A 25,105-nucleotide genomic window follows, 5' to 3' on the forward strand; every position below is an offset into this window, starting at 1 on the left:
ACGATGCTGCTGCTGTTACCTTCATGTTTAGCTAATTCACGACCAGGATTAAAAGCATTGCTGCTGCGTTCGACGCCGGAGGAGTCAGGCGAGGACGGCTTCATCCGTACACTGTTGTTATTATTGCTTCCTGGCGAATAACCACCCGTAATTCCACCGCTGCCCTTCGCGCTGTCCGAGAGTATATTCTTGCCAAATGTAAGCTTCCAAGGAGAGGTAGGTTTGCTACTGTGGGGAGCAGAATCGTGATGATCGGGTCGTAACATTGCTGCCTGTTGCTGAGAATCGGCGGACGGCAGTGGCTTCTTCGAATCGCCATTTCCAGCCGAATGTGGGCGCACCATGAGAGGAGGGATACTAACTCGTGGTGACGCTGATAGCGACGTAATATTTTCTCGACCACTGCCACCATTGTTACCAATTTGTTTCTTTTTTGTATCAGAGCCATTCTCCAACTTCCCACAGTAATTATTATGCCTATTATTATTGATGTTGTTGTATTCCGACTGGTGCTGGTGCTGGTGCTGGTGCTGCTGTTGCTGCAGGGGCGGTGTCCCAAACCACGAAGTCGACTCGCCAATCGTACTCGAGAGCTTGGGCGAATAAGGCGAATCTGGCAGAGAGAGCTGCGGCGGGAGGTGGCTACTAGCTGGCAACGCAGTTGAAGGGTGGGTTGTCGGCGATGGTGAGGTAGCTGGTGGGCTAGGCCGACGATGCTCGCGCCGCAAGTAAGAAAAGACTGTAGACGGAGGCATGACAGAGGTGAAGTGACAAGCTGCAGCGCAGGTGCATTACATTAATGATGAGCACACCCCGTCCCCTTCAAGGTTTGGGAATGGAGACTCTAGAGCTTGCGGGTTGCCCTACAACCGTTACGGAATCAAGATTGGAAGGCCATGATGTGCTGCGGCGGGGTTTCCTGATTGTTTAAGGATGTAAGCTGCAGCTCTGCGGCACCAGTCTCGAGGATCTGCCAGGGAAACCGGGCTGGATGCAGCAGGATAGGGAAGGCAGAAGAAATTATTGTCGTGTGGCGTAGCTGGCGTAGCTGGCGAAGCGGGTTGTTGTAGATTGTTGTTATGTTGATGTTGATGTTGATGTTGATGTTGATGTTTTTGTCCCGTTGCTGATCCCGTTCATTTCCCTTGTCTTGGAACCTTGTCAGCAAGAAAATGTCTCCGTCGCATTATTCATTCCGCATTGGCAGAGTTAGTGAGGGCGAGGTTCGAAGATATGGAATAAAGGAAATGGTGAGCAACAGTGGTAGTTATTTATGCGGCAAAAATCCCACGTTTACTACTATGTATATACATATTTGATGTCAATGCACGAAGCTTTGCCGCACCAAGCATGTTTGGTTCTACCCCGGAATACGCGCCTGGGGAATCCAAGGATGAGGGCGACAAGTTGCCGCTTCACAGCCTCCGCAGGCTGCTGTCTGGAACTGTGGGCTCGTTGCTCCCCCCGCTCCTCACCCTCGCGTCAACGTGAATCTCTGCTTCTTGAGGGGGGTTGGTTCTGCTTGTCCAGCGTCGATACTCTGCTCAACCCGGGCCCAGTCGCCGTGAACCTTAACCCCCGGACGTCCTTCATTCTACGTCGACACACCCATGGAAACCTGAACGATGCGTAAAATAAGCTTGCGGGCGACCCATGATCTATGGAGCGATATTCAGTATGTGGTCTCCGCAAGGCAAGTGGTATACCGTGCTACTTTTTAGGCCGAAAAAGCTTTAACATGCCATGGAATACTCCGTACTTGCAAAGTCATAACAAGTGATGTCAAGAAAGCTGCAGGTGCATCTGTTGAAAGGGGCTGGCATCCGTCACCTTCTGACTGCAAAGCGCAGTGCAGTACATACAATACATCAATCTTGAACTTATCTTCTCAAACCGCAAATTGTTTTGCCGGGAAATGCGGTGATTATGCGGTTTCATTTACCCACAGTAACCCCCTCTCGCTCAAGAAGGGACTTTTCTTTTCCCAGTTCACATATCGAAAGATGAGCCCAAATTTACGGCGCAGTACACTCCTTTCTTTTGAGTGAAGGGAGTTATATTCAATATGTGCTTTCAAAATATGTACCCTACATGAGAACCACTAGTTACAACCGTCGTCTATATTGCGCAAAGAGCCTGGTCAGAACTAAAAACGCCCGACCAGCCGGAAGACAGGAAAAGGAGAGAGAAATGAAAGTATCATAACGAATTTGTCGTATAGTTAGGATATCGAAATATTGTTCGTACACAAGTGAGACGTTTGGACGGGCGCTGGAAAGGCAAAATACGCGATGGCGAAAAAAGGATGGCCATGACAATGGAATGGCGATGACGCTGATGAGATATAAAAAGATCACAAAAGACAAAAGTGAAAAAATTAAAAAAAAAATAACAAAATACGAGGCTCGAGAACTCCAAAGTATGTACAAGCCACAAAGTAGAAAATCCCAATGAGACCGTATAGAGCAGCGCCACGCCCCTATCGCTGGCTTTCTCGCTCAAAAACTGGAAAAAGCAGTCACTAACTCTGTGCCCTGTCATTTCCCGTTCCCGAGATGGCTAGTTAGTTCCATTACCTGAATGTGATCAAAAGAACGATAGGGAGGATTCAATGGATATTGAAGACATGGAGGTGAAAAATAGAAAACGGAAAAGAAAAAGAAAAAGAAAAATGGAAGGAAATCGCCTCGCTATGCCTCGTCATAAAAGCATCTCGCTATGAGAAATTTGCCATAAGCGCCCTCCCAAACACACAACAATGGGGCGGGCGGAAGAAAATAAAGAAGAAATAAGAACCTTGAGAAACTGCTCCAAACCAACGGCAAACACACATTCAGAAAACGAAATGCCAAAAATATATATTTCTATGTGTGTCGTAATCTTAATCTTCTCTATCCCATCACTTAATACCGCACGCTCTGCCTCCACCGATCAATAATATCGCGTTGGCCAGGGTCGATAATGGCTTCGCCTGCCCGCGCACCAGAACCAGCATTAATGGCGTTCGGGTATCCATATCCATTCCGATACGACAGACCCGTTCCGAGATCACTCATTCCGGTCATGGTGGTGTACTGTATGCCATTGCCCATACCCGCTCCGTTAACATGGCCGTACCCATATCCCATAGACGCGTACTTGGCACTTTTCCCCCCATAACTCTGCTGTTGTTGCTGCTGCATATTCATAGTCGTACTCGTATTCGCCGGAATGCCATTTAGTGGTATTTGGTGGGAGTGAGAATGACGCATAGCATTTCCAAATCGAGCTCCATTATTGAGATACAGATTTTTCCCGCCGCTACGCGCCGGATGCGCTTGCAGGACACTCGCCATACTATGTCGCTGCTTGGCAGCGACTGTAGCAGTGATATTATTTTGCACCGTCCCTGTTATACCCGCTCCCTCTGCCTCTACCGCCTGCGCCTTCTCGGCCTGTAGACGTCGCCGGCGTTGACCGAGCGTCTCTTCTTCCGGTTGCTCTGTGGAGTCTGCAGGCTGCGGTTGTGGATCCTTAGACTGCTCAGTCGACGAGTGTGGCTCATCAATCGACGCTGCGCCAAATTGACTCAGGAGTTCATTCGTGAAGTCCCTCGATAGCCTTTCGTTAACTTCTTCGGATTTTAATCGACGGGCCCGTTGAGCTAACGTCTCCCCTTCCTCCTCCTCATCTTCTTCCCCATTGTTGTTGTTGCCATTGGCATTAAGATCGCTGGTAGATAGGAAAACCGTGCTTCCTCGTTGCATGGAACTGGGAGACTTTTTGCCAACATAGGGTTCGCCACGGATGCGCGCCCGACGCCGACTGAGAGGTTCATTTTCTTCCAACGCCAGCTTCTCCATCAAGCCAAGGGGTCTATTTTCATCATTTTGCACATTTTTAGGAAACAGCACGGCGAGGGGCACGTCTTCATCGTCTGGTTCGTTTCGTTCAGCGATCACAGGGTCCTCCCACGCGAGGGTGACGTGTTTTTGGTTTCGCGTTTCACGTTGGTGTTGGGCGACAGCGTCCAATTCGAGTAATGTCGAGTGCATACCATTGGGGAACGCTGTGGCTGCCGTACGATTTCGTTGTTTTTGTTCTTGCTTGCGTATCTGGAGTTCGGCCAGGAGGGTTGTTGGAGCTCCAACGTAGGTTGCCTCCTCTTCCTCCTCTTCCTCCTCCTCATCCTCCTGTTCATTATCCTCATCATTGCTCCCACTTGAATTTTCATTTCCCCCAAGGCGATCCTCATTTCTTTCCCCACAATCCCGCTGTTTCATATCATTGTGAAGATCTGAACCCACGCGGTCTTGATCCCCTTCATACGAGTCCCGGAATCGAGTCACCTCATTACTACCCTCAATAGCATGTCCTTCAGTCTCGTGATTTCCCTCCTGCCCAATGGTACTAAGCTCGCTTCGGGACAGCATGACGCTATCCCGATCTGCAGCAGATTTGCGGGAGCCATTTTTGCCCTGCTTACCGGGAAGAGGCTGTAACTTTTTCTTTGTCTTGGGCTTGCCGTAGACCTCACTGCCAACTTGGCCTGCGATTGGGTGATCGGTAAAGGCACTAACGGGTGCAAGGGCTGATGCATCAAGAATGCTATCAAGGGTAGCAACGGCTGAATTCTGCTTGATTTCAATGTCCATCTGGACAGGGGGGAGGTCAAAATAAGCGGAAGCGCGTAGCTGTGGTGGTATTTCCGATAGTCGCTTGGCAGTCCGTGCTTCCTTAGATTCTTTACCATTATTAACTAGATCTAGCTGAGATGACCACACCACCGACTTCCTTGCACCTGCTGAGAAGGAATTGACGAGCTGCGAGCGGCGTTTTTCGTAATGCGGTTCGGGTGATTTTTTCGATCGCCGGGGGGGAAGGTTAAGCATCATTGGAACAGGCGCAGGATAAAACACCATATTTTCACCCGGGGTTGGATTGTTGAAGGATTGTGATTCTCTGGCGAGAGGTGGTTTCGTCAACGAAACACGGCCACCCGGGACTCTCTCTCTGGGTAGGGGAGCGAAATGAACTCCATCAAAGTCTTTGAATAAAGATTTTGATTGCCTGTAGGTATCCGTTGAACCTGGTGTTGGGGAGCGCTCTTCGGAGACATTCTCGTCGTATGTAGGCTGAGGATGGTCGGGAGCTATAGGTTGTTGTAGCTGTTGATTGTCGACAAGGTCGTGCTGAGGAAGCTCGAGAGGAGGCAGGAATGGAGGGGCAGAGAGGGGTTCGTGGGGTTGGGTCGACTGGTCCTCATTTTCAGGTTCAGGGAACCCAGCCAGTCGTAAGGCAATTGAGGACGATCTCACGAGAGATGCAGGGGCATCAGTTTGTGAGGAGGAGGCAAGCATGACCGCGTTCTTTTGGGGTGCGACGTAATCTCCTGGGGAGTATCCGCTCGACCTCGCCGCGGTATTTATGCCAGTGATCGAGTTCGATTGCGAGGAGGTGAAAATTTCGGAGGCAGGGGACCCAGGGCCAAATGGATGGGGATCAACAGCCCTGCCGCTGGCAGCAACAGAGAGCCTTCTTTGTTCTTGCTTCAACTTGCGTAGTTCCTCCCCTATATTCGAGGAGGTGCTCAGGGTTTCTGCAGATTTTTCCAGCCGCTCAACATTTCCCACGTAGGCGCCTTGTAGTGATTGAAGGTCGGGTGTTGGGTGGCAAAGAGGAACAGGACACGCAGACACAGGGGATCGAATAAGGGGCTCAGCTGGCGGCGCGGTTGTGGCGTTTTGGAAGTAGTCACTGGCGGAGGAGTCGAAGTTACTGTTTACAGAGGTGCGGTGATTGGATGAAGAAGAAGACTGTGAATCATTATTAATGTGATTGGCCTGGACAAAGCCATTCGCCAGGTCGCCATGGGTTGCTGTGGTATCGTAGTTGTCTTCGTCCAGAAGGTCATAGCTGTTCGTTAAGGCGGACCCTAAGGATCTCATAACCGAGCCTAGCGATGGGCTGGGCTGATCGTCGATTCTCGCCACCTTCATAAACCTGGACCCTCCTAGATTGTCGAGGTCGAGCGTGATCTTCTCGAAAGCCTGGTGGATTTTGTTAGGAGAGGCCTCCGATATATCCGAGACTGAAGCATCGGAGGTCATTTCGTCATTTTCGTCGGACTGGGAGATGGCATTGTACTCCATAATGAGGGCGACGACGGGCGACGGTGGTTACGGGATGACGCCAGCGATGCCAGTTCTATATTGAGAACAAACGAATGAAAGAGATGCGGATGCAATCAGCAAGCGAACGGAAGCGTATTGGTCGATCCAAGATGTGCGAAAGGGGGAGAGAGAGGGATCAAAAAAAAAAAAAAAAAAGAAAGAAACAAAAAAGAGTAAGCGAACAAAGGAGTGAAGTTGAGGAAGTTGAGGAAGTTGGCGGATGATGGTCTCTGTGGCTCTCAGGGCAACGACTATGGCGGAGGACCAGAACCAGGAACAGGACAGGAACCGAAAGGCCAGGGGACCACCTGCGATCGCGGGTATGATCTCTCTGTTTCGATGGGAACACTGGGATAAGCAGGGAGTAGTTGTTGCGGTGACAGGATGAGGATGGTTATTGTTCCACCGCGCACAAAGCCACCTTGCCAATTGGAATGGGGGTCATCTGTCTAAAAACACTTTATCATTGCATTGCAGCGAAGCCTAGGGGTGAGTTCTTTTTCCACTTCGCCGTTCCGTGTTTGGTTTGGGTTGTAGAGCAGAAGCATAGCAATGCAATGTGTACTGTATGTTTGAAGGAGGGACAGAGAACAATTCTACACCGTGAGAGAAAGTGGTTTTATTAAACAATAACTAACCAAAATATAATAAACTAACATACGACATAAGACGAAAGAAAAAAAACGATCCGACAAAATTCTGCGTAGGAAGTAATCAATCCATAGTTATAATATGAAATGGTAAGCACTTCTCCAAGGTTGTCAACTCATTTTAACCGCCTAGGGATCCATGGGTAAGGGTCCTCATCTAGAATCGAGCCTAGACGCTCAACTCCGAATCAACGGTGGATGGCAGGCTGAGACAGGGTGCTTACCATATATTTACCATGTTCTCGTTGTCAGTTGGCAAGGCACAGGAAGACAAGGCCCAGGAACACCCGAGAGGCAAAGCTTGCTGCATCCCGTCGATCATCGCTGTTGAGATCTATGCCCATCGATGGACTGGGGATGGACTATCTATTTACATTAGTTATACACTGGGCAGTTCTCGGATCCAAATATCTTTTGTCTCGTACTCCAGTCCACCGTGGTTATTCGATAATAATTGTCAACGAGCAGTGATAACTAGTCAACTAGTGATGGGACAAACGTCGTGGAGATAAGATGGGAACTAACCTTATTGCATCGCGGCATGGCGCATTGTGGTATTTACATGTTGCCGGGTTTGTTGCACGATATATATACTCCATGCATTGATAAAAGATTTCGTACGGAGTAGTTAGCAAACTCACTCGATGTAGCTTGAAACAAAGAGACCAAGTTCTTGTCCTTGTTCTTTGCCTTTTCATTGTTATTTCGCGTGACTACTCTGGAGATAACCCACTGGTAATTAGTTGCAAATTTATATTTAGTTGACTTAGGACTCAGTGCTCCTAATATGGACAAAGAAGGGTTGTTTTCTACTTCTTTCCCCTCCCCTTCTCGTTAAAGATACTTCTCTAACCAAACATCCATGTATGCTCCGTATGCTCCGTATACACTCTAAAAAAACCCCTGCATTCACGATTGCACGATTGAGAGTTAAATTCTCCACTGGATAGTATCCCAGCTCGGTTTTCCAGGGATGCAATTGACAGCCCCAGGAACCGAAATTCTTGTGAGACAAAGCGTAAGCTACTACGGAGTAAAAAAGTCAAAGTTGCCGACGATAGTAACTTATATTACTATTGTTGGGGGCTTGAAAGGTAATCGATCGACGCAGCATGCTCTTTCACCCGAGGATGTTCACACGAACTGCTATTGAATTCCTGCAAAACTAGATGAGGTGAAATAAAAGTTGATCCATAGCTAACTATAAAATACTATTACTAGATAGAGGTGTTGATGATCCGTGAAAGTGCAGAGATACAAAATAGCAAAATTTGCTTCTCCTTCTATTACTATTTGTTGTTACTTTCATACATCTAGATATCCAATGATAATGACTAGATTAATGCCAACAATGGAAGCTTCTATACATCCTCACCCATTTATATACTATGTATATCCCCCCCCGCAATCCGATCTCTCATTGCAAGGGAATCGGGGAATATTCTTATCACCACGTGACAGGAAGCGGTTCAAGCTCGACGCGAAACGGAGCAAACATTGATGGACCTGGTTTAAATCGAAGGGCAGAACATGAATAGTACCTCGATCAAAAATGGCCTATTATGACATAGATGCTATTCTTACAGATGCCCAGGTATGGCATTCATCCAATCTATTTGTGTCTTTTTTTGCTTCTTTTGAAAATAAATTTCCAGATGGCTTTTCATGATGGCTGACGGCGGCGGGGTGCTCGCTGGTTGGGGGACAAGAAACTACCATGCACCTTCGAACTCGAGGTTCCAGGGCTGGGTTACCTGGATGGCAATGTTGGGGAGGACGTACGTAATTCTCTTTTTTTCCCCTGTAGTCTACGCGTCTTGCCTTTTGCCGTTTGCTTTTTAGTCCTGCTGTCCATGACGTCGAGTCGAAGATATCCCAAACTAATCTCACCCTTTCCACCTCCCCAGATAAAACCAGGTACCCGAATCGACCTCCCCCTCTGGCTCGGCGAGATGCTTGCTGTTGGGTTCGTCCTCTACTGTACCCATCCTTCCCCAACTACCATCTTAAACAACGCAAACACCTACCAAATGCTCTCAATTTCCCCCAATTCCTCCAGGCTCACACTCATACAGCGCCCGCACCGACTCCTCCCCCCTCGTCACCCTCGACCTGCCCAGCGCCCTCTCTGAAAAGGTCATGAACGCGCTAAAAGCCGACCCGCGCACCGTGGACCTGCGCTCCCTGGCGCCGCACTTCTATAGACTTGGCGTGCGCATCCTGCAACTGTTTGAGGAGGAGGAGATGGTTGATGTTCTTATGGAGGTGAGTTGGTGGTATATATATATATATATTATATACACACACATATATATATACATATTCATGTGCTAGGGAGGAAATGAGACGGGGTTGCGGGGAGGAGGGGAGAAGAATAGGTAACACGGCTTGGTGGGAAGGTTAACCGTGCTGATCAGCATACACACATTTTTTTTTTTCTCCATATGGGAAAATTTAGACATTCAAGAAACGCGCGATGGAGATTGCGGACCATGCGCATAACTCGCGCGGCGCGCTGGGCGATGGGGTGGAGTTCTTACGTGGGCTGGATGAGACGGAGAGGCAGTGTGAGTTTTCTTTATACTTTTGCCCTTCTTCTTCTCTTCTTCTCTCCTTCTTTCCGTGCCGTGTCGTTATATTTTGTATTTCTCCTTGAAGTGTTGCCTTTATTTCTTACCCCGTTAATGCTTACTATTCTGTGTGCGGGTGGGGACATATATCAAGTATTCCGAGCAGCCCATAGCAGCGCAAAGGAGATGCGCGCCTGGTCAGGGGAGACGAGGAAGAAATAGGTGAAGAGGAAGCGGGATGGGAGGGAAAAAATAACCGAAAAAACAAAACAACTATTATACAACTGGGGAAGTTGAGGGTATAAAATACTTTGTGCCAGCAAAGAATTCGTAGATTGGGATTCGCTAAGAAATCGTGATTGGGGAGTCAGAGTTGGGCATCCATATATATATCAGGGGGTGGGTGACTTTTTTTTTTTTTTTTTTTTTTTTTTAAGCTAGGCGTTCAAAGGGAATAGGATACAAAGAAATTGTTATTTCGTACTCCGTATAGTTTCCTATTCTCATATATTGCTGAATTATTATTAGTTCAGGAACCGCATGTGATTGCTCAATCACTCCCTGACATCTACACAGTAGAAAACGGTAAAACGTAAATTCGTTTCATGTCACTGGCCAAGGGAAGCAAGAAATCTTGACGGTCAAAGCGTAAGGCTTGAAAGGATGCAATGCAGAACATGATTGGCTGGATTGGACGGCGAACCAGCAGCTCGCACTCTATCCGCCTCCTTTTCGGTCGTAGGAAGATACCAAGTAGGAATGCCCGGGGATATTGACAGAGCAGACGTAGGGTCCCGCAGAACGCAAACATGGCTCTGCTGTGTCCCCCTGCTTGTTCGGTTTGGATTCATTAATCCAAGTCAGTTGTTGATCCAGCCCGGTTCCCCGGTTCCCCTGGCCCCTGAGCCTAACCTAGAAGAGGCTGGACAGGATTGGTTCCAGGGCTAGCTGCGGGGAGCAATGGATAAAAACGTCCAGCTGGGAACGCTGGCATACGAAGCTTGAGAGGGTTCCTGGCCCGAAGCTTGCTGGATTGGCCGGTTTTATGTTCTTCTTCAGCTTCCAAACCGCGGATTTGTGAGAACCAAATAAGTAAATTATAATAAATAAGGAAAATAAGTTAATAGCAATTCTTCGGTAAATAGCAATTTTTCTACAGACTCAGCAGCGGAACTTACAGGATTGACTCCACTTGTGATGTACTTTGTGATGTACTGCGTTAGTCTGATAATGATAGGTTGCGGGTGGTGCTCTGATCGCGCAGTGGTTGGCTGGCGGATTGCATCGAGCTCTCTTTGAGCCAGTGGAAAACTTTTGAAAGGGGGTAGACTATAAACCATTTCTTCTCTGGATGAGAGCGATGAAAGCTTTCATAATAAGACAAAAGTGATAAAAACTGCTCTGATGAGAGATCCTTTTATGTTTGATCCTCCTTCTCTTTAAGTAGTAGGAAATATTCGTATAGGAAGATAAAACCATTGTGAAACAAACTTTGGTAAAGGATAAACCAAATTTTTGTCGAAGCTTCATTTTTGATAGAGGAAGGCGAATGCTTGGGGGCCACAAAATACATATCAAAAATAAATAAAACAAAATCCTTTGCAATTGAATTTATTCTACAGAGTAGATTAACTGTTTTTTTTTTGGGAGTCGATTGAGGAGTTTGTGTGAGTTCTGGCCCAGCCACCGCCGAAGAAGAAACGAAGGCCGTTGCGGCTCCTCACGTCCTCGCCTGCCCCTGAACCAACTTTTCACCCTCGATACAATTCAATTCTCCAATTGACCGCTTCGTGGTTCCACCGTTCTCTCTTCTTGCATTCTCTCTTTGCCTTTCTACGGAACTATTATATTCATGTTCTATCGTCTCTGACTAACTTCCACGGCCGTCCTTCACCTGTAACTCAATAATTCTCTCTCTGATACTGCTATCACATCCTCGATAGCTGTCCCCACCCTGTCACTACATACCAGGCAGGATTCGATTCTCTGCAAGTCTAACGGAAGCATGCTCGTCTCGACAATTGAAGCTCTGATCTGAGGCTCTGTTCCAGGTCCAGTGATCGACACGGCAAACTGCCCGACTTCAACAGCAACAAAACCCTTCCTATCCATTATTTGAATAGAGGGGAATGTTATACAATCGCTCCTTTATATATATATCTCCACATCCTTACTGGCGATTGATTCCTCATCTTGTTTTGGCTCTGTTATAGGACATCGGATGTCTTGGCTGAAGAAAAGAGAGCTTCATTGTTAGCCATCAAACATGGATACTCAACAACACTACAGGCACTATCTCGCCAACGGCCCCGCCTCATCTCCCACAGTCAGGGTCGCCTCTCGCTCTCACAGATATTTCTCTGGTCAGTTTAGGCTAATTTGAATGTTTTCCTTTTAACCAACCATTGAATTGTTCCTGATTATCTTGACAGCTGAGCCCTCAACCCCCGATCACTCCCATCCCATCAAGCCCACTTCCCAGAGAAGAAGTACGAGAAATACTACTACCAAAACTTATACAGGTATGTACACAATACCACTCTATCTCCTTGAAGTACGTGCTCGGGTCAGGATTCTAACTTGTGGAATATGTTGTAGATGCATCCAGAGGATCTGCCAGCCCCTCTTCCATTCAACACGATACCCCACAGCGTAAGTTTACTTCCTAGCTATCTATTTCGCAAGGTGCCAATGAATTCTGCTTGACATATATAAACTGTTATTATTATAGGTACCAATGACTCCACCGGATCAACGCCCCTGGTCAACCCCACTTCTTCCTTTCTCAAAGGCTTGATAAATGAACAGCGGGCCAGCCGCAGCGGGCGGAGAGCGGCGTCTGAGCACCCGAGCGACATCCACATCCAAACGCCCACTACAGCTCCATCTCAGGATGATTCGTCGTCAGAGAAACAACGGAAAGTCAACACTATTTTATCCGCCGGATTGAAACAGCCTAGGGAGATGGCGATGAGAGAGATGGACCAGGTAACGATTCTTCTGATGTCCAGTTCGCTTATCTTGCTAGCCAGCATCAGCTGTACTGACCATCTTTCAGTATGTTTCCAAACTGAACAAGTTGAACTTCGACCTGAAATTGGAGATCTACCATCGATCTCAGCAGCTCATTTCGCTGGAGAAGAAGCTAGAACGGATGGAGACATTAGAAGAGGAGGTTCAGAGGCTCCAAGGGGTAGAAGCGGAACTGCAAGAATTACGCAAAGTAGAAGAGAGCAATCAGAGGCTTCGGGATTCAAACGAGCACCTTCGACTGGAGCTGGATAAGCGAGACCAGGCGGTCAATGAGGCCGTGGAATTGATTTGTCAGCTCGAAGCGAAGATAGACGCGCTGGAGACTACTACTAATGATGATGATGATGGTGACGATGATGGGAGGCCAATGACTGCTCGTCCGCATACCAGTGAGGGACTCGTAGCTTCTCCCAGTATGACCCCAAAAGGCGCGCCCATTTTTGATATACCAGATCGTACCTCATCGTGGAAAGCGACCAGCTCCGCGCGTTCATTGCGATCCCGTATGGAGGCAGGGGGTACTTCAGCACGGATGGCCCGGCGGCACCCGTCGTTCCTTCAAGAAAGCAGTGGGAGCACCAGCGCTCTTCGTAGCCTTTATCTTACCGCAGACGAAGAGCCTGCGCTGCAAAATGGATTCAACACAGATTCTCAAAATGGGAGTTTTCTTTCAGGAGACGAGCCGTCAGAGCCAGAATCGCCCAGACTCAGCATCCTCAGTGAATGCAGTTATCTGAGACCGTTAGCTACCCCGTCAAAACAGATTGAAATTGACTCCACAGGCAATGGCGCGCTCCCGAGAAGCTTCTCGCAACCCATTTCCAAATTGGATCTGAAGCAGGAGGAAGAAGAAGATGTTAAAATGTCGCAGATCGATCCGTGGATTCAGCCTCAAGATGGTCTGCTTGTTCCGGCTGGGCAAAAGCGACATAATAACTACTTTCAAGCGGAGACATCAGAGACCAGATTAAAGAAAAGGCAACCTTCTCTTGGGACAGCATTCCAAGCGCACGGCCCTGCTAAACCATACAAATTCACCACATCAAAATTGGACGGACAGTTATTTAATGGAGGACGGTTACCGCCTACACCAGATACCATGAGTACGTCCAATGCAGACGCAATGAACCGGTCGAATTCGAGTATCATCGCAGAGAAGAGCCTTTTGGACCGGGGCCGTTCGTTCGCCAACTTTTCCGGGGGGAATTTTTCTCTACGACGGCCCAGGTCTGCGGATGACATTACAACACGGCCAAGTACAGCGAATACAGCTCTATCTGGAACAATGGAGACGTTGACCAATGCCACGCAGCTTGGAATTAACCCAGGTCGGGACCGTCCTGGGAGTATGTTTCCAGCTTTTGGTGGCCATGTGCCTGGTAGGTTGGAGCCGGCAGAGCTTTTCCTTAACGGGGATCTATCTAGGCAAGATAGTCGGGAATATGCTGGGGAAAGTACAACCACCAATATTAATACTACTACCCCAGAGGATAGTAGTGGAGGTAATACCCCATCGGCACTGCGGAAGAGATACTCTCCGTCCCTGACATCCACACATTCGGAACCACAATGTGAGGCCTCAAGTTCAAGTTCACCACCACTTACTCCCCAGGACTGGTTAGAAGCAGCATTACCAGCCGATGGCGGCAAGCATCGCAAGCCTTTGAAGGTTTCCCGTCAGCACTCTCATCAACATAGGAGATCCCATTCCACAAATACCAAAGAGTCCTCTTTGCTCTCAACTGGTGACCCCGCCACACTGACGTCCACAACAGAAACAACGCCATCAGGCAAAGAAAAAGCAGTATCCAAGCCCGACGAGCTATACCTGCCGTCCCCCACAAATCTCCGCAGTCGCATCACAGGCAGCAAAAAGAACCAGCTACAAACAGAAAACGCGGATCTGCCCCGTCGCCGTCTCAGCCTCCGACCACGCTTCTTCAGCCGCGCCGTTACCGCTGCGGCCGCTGCCTCCCAACGCCAAACCAACCCTGACTCTGTAGATGACCTGGATGGTGCGCCATCGCCCAAGATTGGCAGGAGCAGACGAATGAGCTCCAGTCGCCGCAAGAGTTTACATATCGAACTACCGTTGCCGTCTAGAGTTAGGGCTGATTTGGGGTTAGGAGGTAATGGTGGCAGTAGTGGAAGTGGTGGTGAAGGTAGCAGTCATAGCAACAACAACGCGCAAAATGGGGGCACGGATATCTGGACATCACCGGCTTCGATGATGTCAACACCGCGAAATGGGGCCACAGACAATCGCGCGTATACATCGGGGAACCCAGAGACTGCGAGTAAGAGACGTCCTAGCTCTTTCGGTATCTTTGGTTGGATGCGTAGCACGACGAGCTCTGGTACCACACCAACACAGACACAGGGCAAAGAAAACAATAACCGCAACAGCCGCAGCTTTACACCAGCGAGAGATACGCCTACACCCACCGCCCCAAGAACAACCGTAAGCGCTACGGCGTCCCCCACGACCACGATGACATATTCAGCCCAATCCCGTCCCAAATCCCAATCCCGCAAAGCAAGTGACAGACCAGCAACGGCCTACACTCCTATCACCGTCAATGATCGTCAGGCCAATACCGATACCAATAACAAAAAAACTAATAATATACATATGAATACCAATACTCCGCTAAATACGGCCATTGCATCATCTGCGCCTACTACACCTGCAGATGACTGTGTGCTAGAGAAGCGAGGATCGAGATTTTCTCACAGGCGAGCGTCATGGAAGCCCATTGTGTGATTTGTTTTAACTGATTCTATTACCTGGTTTATTCTGTTTTATTATTATTAAAAGCCTCGGGAAGAGGGGAACGGGGAGGCAAGGAGGAAGGGAGGGCTGCCGGGGCAGTGGGTTGCTCCTAATTTTTTATGTCTTTTCTTATGTGATTCTCTGTTTCATCGCTCTTATGTCTTTCTCTTCTTTCCCACGATGTATTGTACGTGCACACGTAATGATGAGTGCTGATTCACGGCCAATGTTTCGCTGACCTACTACTTCCGTTCCTTTTTATACGTTCGTTCTGAACTTTCTGCTATAGCGTTTCTCACTTGCGTTGTCCCCTTTTTATTCTATTTCAACTGAAATTCACTGTGTACTTCTCATTTTTTATAAACGCACTGCAAGCAAACACAATCCCAAGGGAACCACGATATGAGGATGTTTCTTATGCTATAACCATGTTTATTAATGGCCGCTGGTTGATTTCCGCCCTTCTCACCCCGCCCTTTTTTCTTTCTTTTTCTTTCTTTTTCATTTATCCTTTTTATTTTCCGTCCCCATTCGTCTCTGTACGCTGAGGTCATGGGTTCTTTCTTTCTTTTCTTCGTTTTCAACACCATGTTTTATTTATCAAAAATACGTGTGGGTCCGGGAACTGAAACGATAGTAATGTGATGGACAATTCTCGCTTCAGAATTCACTTGCGGTAGAAGATACCCCGGGCCCACTGGGAAGGAGAGGGATGTTGGAAATGGGGGTATGGGTGGATGGCGTTCGTTAGATTGACCTGAGGATTTTGTTATCTTTATGATTGTTGTTGTTGTTGTTGTTGTTTCTAGCGCTTGAACTACTTTTCTCTCACACACAACAAAAATGTAAAAGTAAAATAAACAAACACAAGATCAAGAAAGGCAAGAAGTCAAGTAAGTAGTTAAGTAACCTTTGCTTAAATAAATCTAGCTTTTCTGAGATCCGAATACAGAAAATACATGGTAGGCGAATAAAAATATTAAAAAGGTGATCGACCTGTTTTATACATCCAACTACTTCGGAAAGCTATGCATCGAGAAAACAAAGAAAATGCTATATGTATATATATATATATACATGGAGCTGGCCAGTTTAAAAAAAAAAAAGTAATTGCAGTTAACAGCGGGTTGGTGACTCGTTGCGGATTGTTGCAGATAGGGTCAGAGAGGAGCCGGGTATTTACTCCAATGTGTCAATGCCTGCATGCGTTTAATCGCTGATGCTTTTCAGTTTTGGGCGAGAAAAATTGTTCTTGTAGAAAAGGTTAGTTGTGTGTTTTCAAATAGCTATATACACATATACTTTTAAACAAATCGCTGCTCAGCAGCCTTCCAGTTCACGACGTCCCATACAGCGGAGAAGTATTCTGCTTTGCGGTTTTCGTATTGAAGGCTGGTAGGTGGATGATATGTTAGATTTGTGTTTCTATTGAACAAGAGAGGGGAGGACTGACTAGTAGGCATGTTCCCAGGCGTCAATGCCGAGCAGGGGGACAAATTGGCCGACGACAGGGTCTTGGTTCTACAGTGGAAATGAGGGTCAGTGGATTTAGTTCCCGAAGCATCCAATGCTCTCATTATCTTCACAAAACGCGAGGGTTGGCCCTTACAGCGTAGGTCTTGATCGCAATCTCCCCCGTCTGCTTGTCCTTAACCAGCCAAGCCCAGCCACTGCCCTGGATCCCCGCCAACGCCGTGTTGAAGGTCGACTTGAATGCGTCATAACTTCCAAAGGAATTTTCAATGGCCGTACCCAGGGCCCCGGAAGGGGGGTCACCGCCTCCAGCGCTCCTTGGGGCCAGGTTCTCCCAGAATAGTGTATGGTTGACATGGCCACCGCCGTGAAAGTTGGTGAGAGCCTGCAGTGCCACCTGGGACTGGATATCTACTTTTTCTTGTGCCGCGGCTAGTTTCTCGACTGCGTCGTTGTAGGAGTTTACGTAAGTTTGATGGTGTTTTTTGTGGTGGAGCTCCATGATCTTCCCGGAGATGGATGGCTCGAGGGCGCCGTAGTCATCTGTGTTGGGCAAGTGTTGGCAAGGGATTGGATCAATTGTCAAACGGACATGGCTGATCTGAAGGGCTTACATTTGAGATCTGGGAGGGTTGCTTTGGTTGAAATGAGGCGTGCTCCTGCAGCTCCCGACATGGCCACGGCATTTGATCGAGTTGCCACAGCTCCGGCTCGGAGGGCACCGCATACCGTTGAGCGGAAGACGGAGGTAGCCATTGTTGCTGTGTCGAGGACGATGTTTGTTTTGGGAATAAGGGGCAGTTCGTTAACAGGTCTATAGGGATAGAAGATGGCTGTTTGCTGGATCAGAAAGAGCCTGGAACCCGGAATTGTATATACGTAAGCATCTATACAAAGACTGTTTGCCTCCTCCGTGGGCATGCCGTCGGGCGTTCAAATGTTGGATGTTGTTGAAGTGGGAATTGTCCCGGCTTCCGGCTTGGCCTAAGTGATGCCGAGCAACGGCTACGTCATTCGGCTGGAGTGACTAAGCCGAAGTCAGCCCGGGAGTTATTTATCTCTGTGTTATTGTGAGGGTCGGGTTCGAACACACTGTAACCCGACCCACCTATAACCAGAATAGCATTGTGATTAAGAGGATATACTAAAACTGACAGATACTTCCTCCGCTAAGTTCAGTTGCATAAGATTCATCATTCCTATCATCAAGGTCCATGTTTGAAGCCTATCCAGAATAGCTCGAGTTCACCAATCAAAGCCGGCCTTCTGACATTCCCACCCTCATTGTACACGCAAAACTCATCTGCAAGAGGCCGGGCAAACATTGAGGGGTGAGGGGTGAGGGGGTGTTGGGCGTCACAGTCTCTCCAGTCGTTTGATGAAGCGTTGATGGTCGAGCAGCAGCTTCCTCCTACCCCTCGCCACCATCGGTAATGGTATTGTATTGGAGTAGTTTTCAAAGACTATGTTCCTGAAGATTAAACGCCCGCCGGACTCGCGCATAGAGGGCCTTTTATAACTGATCCTACGGGTATTGTAATGGCATCTCGTTGGTAATAATGACGGTGGAGCTCTTAGCGAATAACTCTTTTGGATATTCCCTCCTATAGTCACCAATCCATGCAAGTGGTTGAAGTGGCGCTCCATAAAATAAAATTTTCCATATCCAGCGGATCCCCTATTCCCGGATGCGGTCGGGGCCAGAGTTTGGCATTAGCATTATTAGCACTGCCTTTGGTTGAATTTTTGGGCAGCGCAGGGACAATCCCAAGAAAGAGATGGGTGTTAGACATCTGAGTGCCGCGTTTGATCTTCTGCATCCCGTCGGCCTTGCTCCGCGTCTTGTCGACAGTATTGCTCATACTTTAAAAGGCTAGCGCAGCCTCTGAAGCTCATCGTCAGCCATTGTAATGACAGATAGAGTTGTTCAGTACAATAGACATGTTACGAAGCCATGAAAAGATTGACTGTTGACGGTGGTCACGTGCGCGATGATGAGCTAAAACCAACCGCTTCTGAGGAGTGGCTGCAAAACCGTCAACCTTAGCGTTTATCGTCATATGGAAATTTTGAGTGTGCCTAGGTGAGGTGGCCGTGTTTTATGAGTCTTCCTTTTACAAGAAGAAGGAAACAAGGCCGGTTGAGCAGTTTTTAGACTCGTCCTCCCCATGGATTGGCCACCGCGAACATCTTTTGCTGGCCAGAAGCGGAAAATTAACGATGTCAGTTCTGAAGATGAGAAGGAATGGGACCAGAAGCCTGCTGTTGGTTTTCGCCGATTTGCACCGCCGACAGTGACACTCTCTCCATCACCCCCACCTACCATGAATGCAAAATCTGGTCATCGTTCAACATGGGAAAATGGCGGCGGTTCCACTCTCAAAGGACAAAATCGGGCGGACAAGGCAGGGCCTGGTGGAAGCGGAAATACATTTGCCGCCCGAATGATGGCTAAAATGGGGTACCAGAAAGGCCAGGGCTTGGGCGCCAGTGGACAGGGGATGCTTAATCCAATCGAAACAGTATTGCGACCTCAAGGAATTGGTTTAGGTGCTGTCAAGGAGAAATCGCAACAGGCGAAAGATGAAGCAAGACGTGAGGCTGCTAGGCAAGGGGAGGTGTTGGAAGATAGCTCGGATGAAGAGCGTGAAATAAGGCGGCGGCGGAAAGAGGAGCGGAAGAAAGGGAGTCGGAGTGGAACAAATACCCCCAAGGGCCCTGTGAAACCAAAGTTTAGAACTGCGCGCGAGATTGAAGCGGATACGGCTGGATTGGAGGTTCCGAATATCCTCAAGTCGTTGGTCGATGCCACTGGCAAAGAGCAGAGGTTATTGACGTCGACGGCTGGGTTGATGACACCGCTGGAGTTCGTGAGCGCTGACGAAAGTGAGGCTCTAAAAATTGCAAGGAGAGCAAGGAATGACCTCGAAGCTTTTGCCGATCAATGGAAGGCACTGGTAGAGAGAAAGAAATTTGTGGAGCTTGAAGAGGACGAGGTCGTGGCAGAGTTGGATACGCAAGAGACTAAAATTGGACAACTTTCTTCATTATCTTTGGCTGTGGAAGCGTTAGAGAATTTTAGACTTGATGACAACCTAGCAGGACGATGGGAGCAAATCACCCGGCAGTTGGAGGCGCTGGAAATCCAATACGAAGATGTATTCGACGAGTATCAGCTCTCTGAGCTGGCTGTTGCGGCGGTTCACCCTTTATTTAGGGAGTCTATGGAGGAATGGGAGCCACTGAATGACCCCACTTACTTGGTGTCCAATCTCCAACGGCTTCAACCTATCTTATCTCGAAAACCTCATAACGTGCAGGAGGGTGACTGCAGGCAAAAACATTCCACCACCCCGTACGAAACCATGGTATATACTATATGGCTCCCAAGAATTCGCTCTGCCATCCTCAACGACTGGGACGTACATGATCCGTCACGCGCAACAGCTCTGATAGATGCCTGGAAAGATGTGTTACCCGAATTCATATGCTCCAATGTTCTTGACCAGCTTATTGCCCCAAAACTTAGCACGGCAATCAAAGAATGGAAGCCACGAAGTAAGAAGAAACGAAATGGAACTTCGTCCCAGACATCACAGTTTCCATGGTGGCTCTTCGACTGGCTACGATATTTAGACGAACGACATACAAACCCCAAGGCTCCAACCGGACTCCTATCTGATGCGAAGCGAAAATTCCGCTTGATGTTGGATACCTGGGATTTGGATAGTGGGCTCCCTGGTGGCCTTGAATTTTGGAAAGAAGCGCTAGGCTCGGAATTTGACACGGCATTACGAAATCATCTCCTCCCACGTTTAGGCAGGCACCTCCGCGAAGAATTCGAAGTGAATCCACAAGACCAAAACATAGACCCGTTCGAAAACATCTTGAAATGGAAGGATTATTTCAAACCAGCCATCATCGCTCTCCTCCTCACCGCTGAATTAATTCCCGAAATGGCATGCTGTGCTACACCTCTGGCTCACGTCCGAGCCTAACTACGAAGAAGTTGGCCAATGGTTCTCATGGTGGAAAGTCACAAGTTCCCGATGAAATCAATGCCGTCGACGAAATCGCCGAAGAATGGGAAACGGGGACTTGAAAATGATGAACCTTGCACTTGACCCTGGGTGACAGGGCCAAGACAGAGCTGCCACCGCCAGTCACCAGTCAACAGAGACAACAACGAGACTTGCGAAATCATATCAAGCAAAAATCCTCATCCACGCAAGCACCGGCTGGAGCCTCTAAATCCCGATCAACGCAATCAGCCAAGCGCATCGAGGAGCCGACATTCAAAGACGTCGTGGAAGAATGGTGTGCAGATGAGGGACTTATCATGATCCCACTACGCGAAGCACATGTCCAGAGCGGCTTGCCATTATTCCGTATCACAGCGAGTGCCAATGGAAAGGGTGGAGTGCAGGTGTACCTCAAGGGAGACGTGGTGTGGGCGCAGAATAAGAAGGCAAGAGACGTATGGGAACCGCTTGGGTTGGATGGCGTGCTTGTAGGACGGGCAGAAGGGAAATGAATACCTTGGCCCCCTTTCCATACTCTCTTTCAGTCTTTTTTTTTCATTTAGCTTTTGATACCATTCTCATTCATGTCAGTCAGGGGATTCGTGAACGATATAAAGAAGCCAAATTTTTATGTTTCCCTAGTAGGGCTTTGGATATATTCCTAGTGTTAATGCAATACAGCATATGAAGAAATAATAACAATGATAATAATAATACTCCTCTTATACCCTCTTGCCAACTTCTTCACAGGGTGATTGGATTGCACCGGGATAGTAATTAAAATTCTAAATCCGGGCCGCATCAACCCTAGTTTAAATTTCAGCGCAGATAGTTTCTGTAATTTTCATAATATCTTGACAATATCCAACTGTCCGTGAATGCCATCTGCAGTTTCTAAAAACTGAAGAATGAAAAAAAGTAGAAAGCAAAAATCAATTTAAATGACATTATAACGAGGCTGTGGGTGGGTCTCTAGTTATATAAAAAGTAGCAGCGGCAATGATAATACCACAAAACAACAACACCATGCGCAATACATGGGACGAAGAGCAGAATTGAAGATGAATGTACGTTTCATAAATTTTTGCGAAAATGAAGGTGGGCAAGGTTAAAATGTTCAATCTGTAATAGAAAAGTAACATCGCTAGAGGTATCCCATTCCTCTTGCGTTTCGGGCGACTTTTAAACTCTCCTCCCCTTCTCCCTTCCTTTCACCCTCACCCTCACTCTATTATATAAAAGGCATTAATTTCATTAACGTGCGTGACTTGCAGTGGAAGGTATTCATTTTATCCCTTTGCACTGTATTTTTCATTGAATGCATTTACAGCTGGAGAGAGAAAATTAGTTTTGCTGACAAAATAATGGAGTCAATCAACTGAGACAGTATGTCAAAGCTCAAACATACCAATAGCAATCTGTTTATATAGCCAATTTCTTGCACTCTCGTCCTGTACGGGTATGAATGGGCCGTTTGCACCACCCTTGAGAGTGATACTCATTCCCGTTCGCTCTTTGGAAATGGTTTGGATATCGGTTAGCTTAATGTCCCACTCTGTAGTCAGCCGCTTGGACCGAACGAGCATAATGCGATTATACGTGAGCATGATCAGCATGTCCTTGCCCGGGAACTCGAAATGCGCAATATAGTCGTCGTTGAAGTATTTGCCATCGTCTGTGGTCTTAAGCCAGAACTGGCCTAGCGCTTCGCGCTGTGAATAGGGCCGTACGATGCCATCCATGCCAATGAAGCGGGTGAGGCGGACACGGTCCAATCCACCAGAGTCGAAAACCGTGGTGGTGTTTCTAACTCCTTCGGCGAGGTCTGCAAAGTGTTTTTCGTTAACACGAATAATTATGTTAAGAGGAAGTGATGGAAGTTCTTACTGGAGGCGAGATCAAAAGCACCTAGAGCTGGCTTGGTCGCAAGACCCAAAACGCCCTTTCCCACCCCTTTCACGAAACCTTGGAAACCTTCCCTTTCAGCACCTTCCAAAGGATGGCGTGCTAGACCACCGATACCACTGGCCATACTTTGAGCAAATGCATTTCCGCCAGAGGTGACTCCATATAATGCATGCTTAGGCCGGTTGCGTGCCCTCGCCATTCTTCGTTGATCTTGGAATTCTTTGTCCAGAGTCGCTGCCGCCAGGCCCTTTGACAAACTTCCGGTGAATTTGCCATACTATCCGAGAACCCAAAAACGGACTTTTTGACGAAACTTGTAGCGCCTTTTGCAATTCCAATGCCTAGTTCCTGTGGTCGGTCCGACATCACGAGCCCTTGATACGGTTCATAAAAGATGTCGACGAAACCTGAGCTTACTGTATTAAACAGGCCAACGGGATTTCCTAAGAAATCTGCCGAACCAATAACGACGTGGATTTGGCGGAGGAATTCTTGAGTGTAATGGTTTGTGACACTGGAAAGCAACATAGGAATCGATACCCTGGCGTTTTCCAACATCAATGCGTTTAGACGGACCGGAGCATCATTGACATTTCCCATAGACATTGTCAGGACGTTGATGAAAAACATGATTGGATTAGATGGCTCCATAGTGGCCTCGACATTCACTCGCTCAGTGCGCACGAAAGAAAGATCTAATTGCATAGGTTGGAGATGTAATACCTCAAAATAAACGTCTTTGCCATGTTCCTCGTGCTGTGGCTCTGGGATATCTAGATCTTCATCACAAAGTCTTCCTTCTTTCTCTTCAGACCATGACGCACCAGGCACTTTCACAAAATCCAACATCGCAAAAATGAAATCCTCGTCAAGCTCTAAAGTCATTTGTTGCAAAAGGAGTGTGGCGTATTTGATATATAAGACGCCGTACGAATCGTCTTTAACACGGGTGATTTTAGCATGGAAGATAGGATGTGCTTCCATCTCTTTTCCCGTTTTCTGCACAACACTCGGATAGAGCAGCATCGGAAAGATACCACCGTAAAGTTGGTTGTCAACCTGGATCCATTTTATTGTCGTATCGATGGTTTGGTAGAGTTTTGATTCGCTGAATTTGAATTCGATATCCCGGAAGGTTAAGTAAACTAGCTCCTTAAGTTTCTGGTTGATCAAGGATATTCCAATACCACCCAATCGAAGCTGAGCTCTAAAGTTGACATCAGATTTGATATCTCTCACTTCAAAACCAGAGGAGACACTAGTAGGAGAGGATACAGCATGGTGCTGGAGGTACATGCTCTTGGAAGGCTTATAGTTTGACAGAATAAGCGTTTGCGTTGGTCCCTCCGCCGAGATATTGAGGTCAATGATCTTTGGTGGGCCGTGCTTTTCGATGGGTGGAACTTTCATTGGAATCAAGTTTCCAATCTCAGCTAGTTTGATATGTCTCTCCTTACCACGACAAAGCAGAACAAGGGATTTGTTTTTGGCAGCTGGATAGTCCCATGCATAGGGCATGATGCTTCTAGGTGGAAGCCGGTACCTGATTGGACGCCAGCCGGGTTCTTGATAATCATCGTCCGCATCTATATTCGGATTCTAGTGAAAGAGTCAGGATAATGTCTGCAAATTTCGAGGAGTGAGACTTACAGCTTGGGAAAACATAAATTCGGTGTCGCTTTCATTGCGCATTGAGAAAGGCCAATGCAAAGTTTCGTTAGTAATATGGAGGTATATTGTGGCTGCTTCCATGAGAATTTCTATTCGTAGAAGTTTTTGGCGCTGGTTCGCTTTGGCAAGCTTGACATGGATGGCTCCCAAGTCCGATATGTTAAACGGAGAAGACCACTGGTTATTTACACCAGGGAAACATAAGCAGAGCTGCTTTTGGGGAGCATTTCGCAAGAAATGGAGTGGAACTAGATCACCGTTTCGGAGACTGATCACAGTTGAGGAACCCGGTTCACGAGCAATAAGGTCTTCATTCAGCTTGTTGTTCAGGATGAAACGAGGCGCAACAGTGACCACTTTCGTAAGTTTGTATTTCCCCTCGCCTTCCTCAACTGATATGCCAGCATGGTACTCGGATCTTCCGTTTGACGCAGGTAGAACGGTCTCAAACTTACTCCCTATGGCCTCAAAACTTTGGGGCTTGCTCCAGGAAGAACCTTCTACCCGTAGAATGGACCTGTTTTTGCGATCCGTCGTAGGATATGAGTACATGTATGGTAAAGCCCTCCGGACGCCACTGCGCCCATCTGTCCTTATAGCTTGACCAGGAGTTTTGGTTGACTGGAAAAGGCTCTTGCTTTGGAGGTTAAGATCCAATCCCGTCTTATTTAATATCAGATAAGGGCTGAAGATCGAAACTTTGAAGGCTCCTCCACTATCCGGAACAGTAAAATAATGCAGCCCAAGCCTTAATTCCGTACCAAGGTCATCTTGGACTGTGAGTGTGGACTCTCTCCGGAAGTCTTCCTGGGAATTTCCGTTTATATAGCAAATTCGCAATGTCTAAACATCG

The 25,105-nt window shown here is 47.6% G+C and overlaps 10 protein-coding genes across 10 annotated transcripts in view; 5 read left to right on the top strand and 5 right to left on the bottom strand.

Annotated features, from left to right (window-relative positions):
* Window positions 1-344, bottom strand: part of HCAG_01537 (predicted protein) — a gene marked incomplete at both ends in the record, with an annotated part of 3,328 nt that extends 2,984 nt beyond the window's left edge. Inside the window, one exon of the mRNA XM_001544440.1 lies at window positions 20-344. Coding sequence (XP_001544490.1) covers window positions 20-344 — 325 coding nt within the window. The remainder of the gene's footprint in view (window positions 1-19) is intronic.
* A 2,559-nt stretch (window positions 345-2,903) lies between these two features.
* Window positions 2,904-6,131, bottom strand: HCAG_01538 (predicted protein; the record flags this gene model as incomplete). Its single annotated transcript, XM_001544441.1, has 1 exon — window positions 2,904-6,131. One exon carries the CDS (start codon window positions 6,129-6,131, stop codon window positions 2,904-2,906), a length of 3,228 nt encoding a protein of 1,075 aa, XP_001544491.1.
* Window positions 6,132-6,405: 274 nt separating this feature from the next.
* On the top strand, window positions 6,406-8,046 carry HCAG_01539 (predicted protein; the record flags this gene model as incomplete). The annotated part of the gene is made up of 5 exons (XM_001544442.1): window positions 6,406-6,472; window positions 6,964-7,018; window positions 7,289-7,374; window positions 7,774-7,896; window positions 8,024-8,046. The coding sequence occupies 5 exons, from the start codon at window positions 6,406-6,408 to the stop codon at window positions 8,044-8,046; spliced, it is 354 nt and encodes a 117-aa protein (XP_001544492.1).
* Window positions 8,047-8,519: 473 nt separating this feature from the next.
* HCAG_01540 (predicted protein) lies at window positions 8,520-10,320 on the top strand (the record flags this gene model as incomplete). The annotated part of the gene is made up of 6 exons (XM_001544443.1): window positions 8,520-8,580; window positions 8,720-8,768; window positions 8,878-9,067; window positions 9,527-9,569; window positions 9,901-9,964; window positions 10,173-10,320. The coding sequence occupies 6 exons, from the start codon at window positions 8,520-8,522 to the stop codon at window positions 10,318-10,320; spliced, it is 555 nt and encodes a 184-aa protein (XP_001544493.1).
* A 772-nt stretch (window positions 10,321-11,092) lies between these two features.
* HCAG_01541 (predicted protein) lies at window positions 11,093-11,484 on the bottom strand (the record flags this gene model as incomplete). Its single annotated transcript, XM_001544444.1, has 3 exons — window positions 11,093-11,205; window positions 11,248-11,266; window positions 11,341-11,484. 3 exons carry the CDS (start codon window positions 11,482-11,484, stop codon window positions 11,093-11,095), a joined length of 276 nt encoding a protein of 91 aa, XP_001544494.1.
* A 154-nt stretch (window positions 11,485-11,638) lies between these two features.
* On the top strand, window positions 11,639-15,169 carry HCAG_01542 (predicted protein; the record flags this gene model as incomplete). Its single annotated transcript, XM_001544445.1, has 5 exons — window positions 11,639-11,735; window positions 11,805-11,894; window positions 11,971-12,024; window positions 12,104-12,360; window positions 12,431-15,169. The coding sequence occupies 5 exons, from the start codon at window positions 11,639-11,641 to the stop codon at window positions 15,167-15,169; spliced, it is 3,237 nt and encodes a 1,078-aa protein (XP_001544495.1).
* Window positions 15,170-16,482: 1,313 nt separating this feature from the next.
* Window positions 16,483-17,407, bottom strand: HCAG_01543 (superoxide dismutase, mitochondrial precursor; the record flags this gene model as incomplete). The annotated part of the gene is made up of 4 exons (XM_001544446.1): window positions 16,483-16,570; window positions 16,632-16,699; window positions 16,788-17,194; window positions 17,266-17,407. The coding sequence occupies 4 exons, from the start codon at window positions 17,405-17,407 to the stop codon at window positions 16,483-16,485; spliced, it is 705 nt and encodes a 234-aa protein (XP_001544496.1).
* Window positions 17,408-18,819: 1,412 nt separating this feature from the next.
* HCAG_01544 (conserved hypothetical protein) lies at window positions 18,820-20,649 on the top strand (the record flags this gene model as incomplete). The annotated part of the gene is made up of 1 exon (XM_001544447.1): window positions 18,820-20,649. The coding sequence occupies one exon, from the start codon at window positions 18,820-18,822 to the stop codon at window positions 20,647-20,649; it is 1,830 nt and encodes a 609-aa protein (XP_001544497.1).
* Window positions 20,650-20,990: 341 nt separating this feature from the next.
* On the top strand, window positions 20,991-21,185 carry HCAG_01545 (conserved hypothetical protein; the record flags this gene model as incomplete). Its single annotated transcript, XM_001544448.1, has 1 exon — window positions 20,991-21,185. The coding sequence occupies one exon, from the start codon at window positions 20,991-20,993 to the stop codon at window positions 21,183-21,185; it is 195 nt and encodes a 64-aa protein (XP_001544498.1).
* A 777-nt stretch (window positions 21,186-21,962) lies between these two features.
* HCAG_01546 (conserved hypothetical protein) lies at window positions 21,963-25,022 on the bottom strand (the record flags this gene model as incomplete). The annotated part of the gene is made up of 6 exons (XM_001544449.1): window positions 21,963-22,003; window positions 22,082-22,498; window positions 22,561-22,828; window positions 22,999-24,180; window positions 24,232-24,915; window positions 25,014-25,022. The coding sequence occupies 6 exons, from the start codon at window positions 25,020-25,022 to the stop codon at window positions 21,963-21,965; spliced, it is 2,601 nt and encodes an 866-aa protein (XP_001544499.1).
* Window positions 25,023-25,105: the final 83 nt, after the last annotated feature.

The sequence above is a fragment of the Histoplasma capsulatum genome, genomic scaffold (genome assembly GCF_000149585.1).
Source record: "Histoplasma capsulatum NAm1 scaffold_1 genomic scaffold, whole genome shotgun sequence".
NCBI classification, from domain to species: Eukaryota; Fungi; Ascomycota; class Eurotiomycetes; order Onygenales; family Ajellomycetaceae; genus Histoplasma; species Histoplasma mississippiense.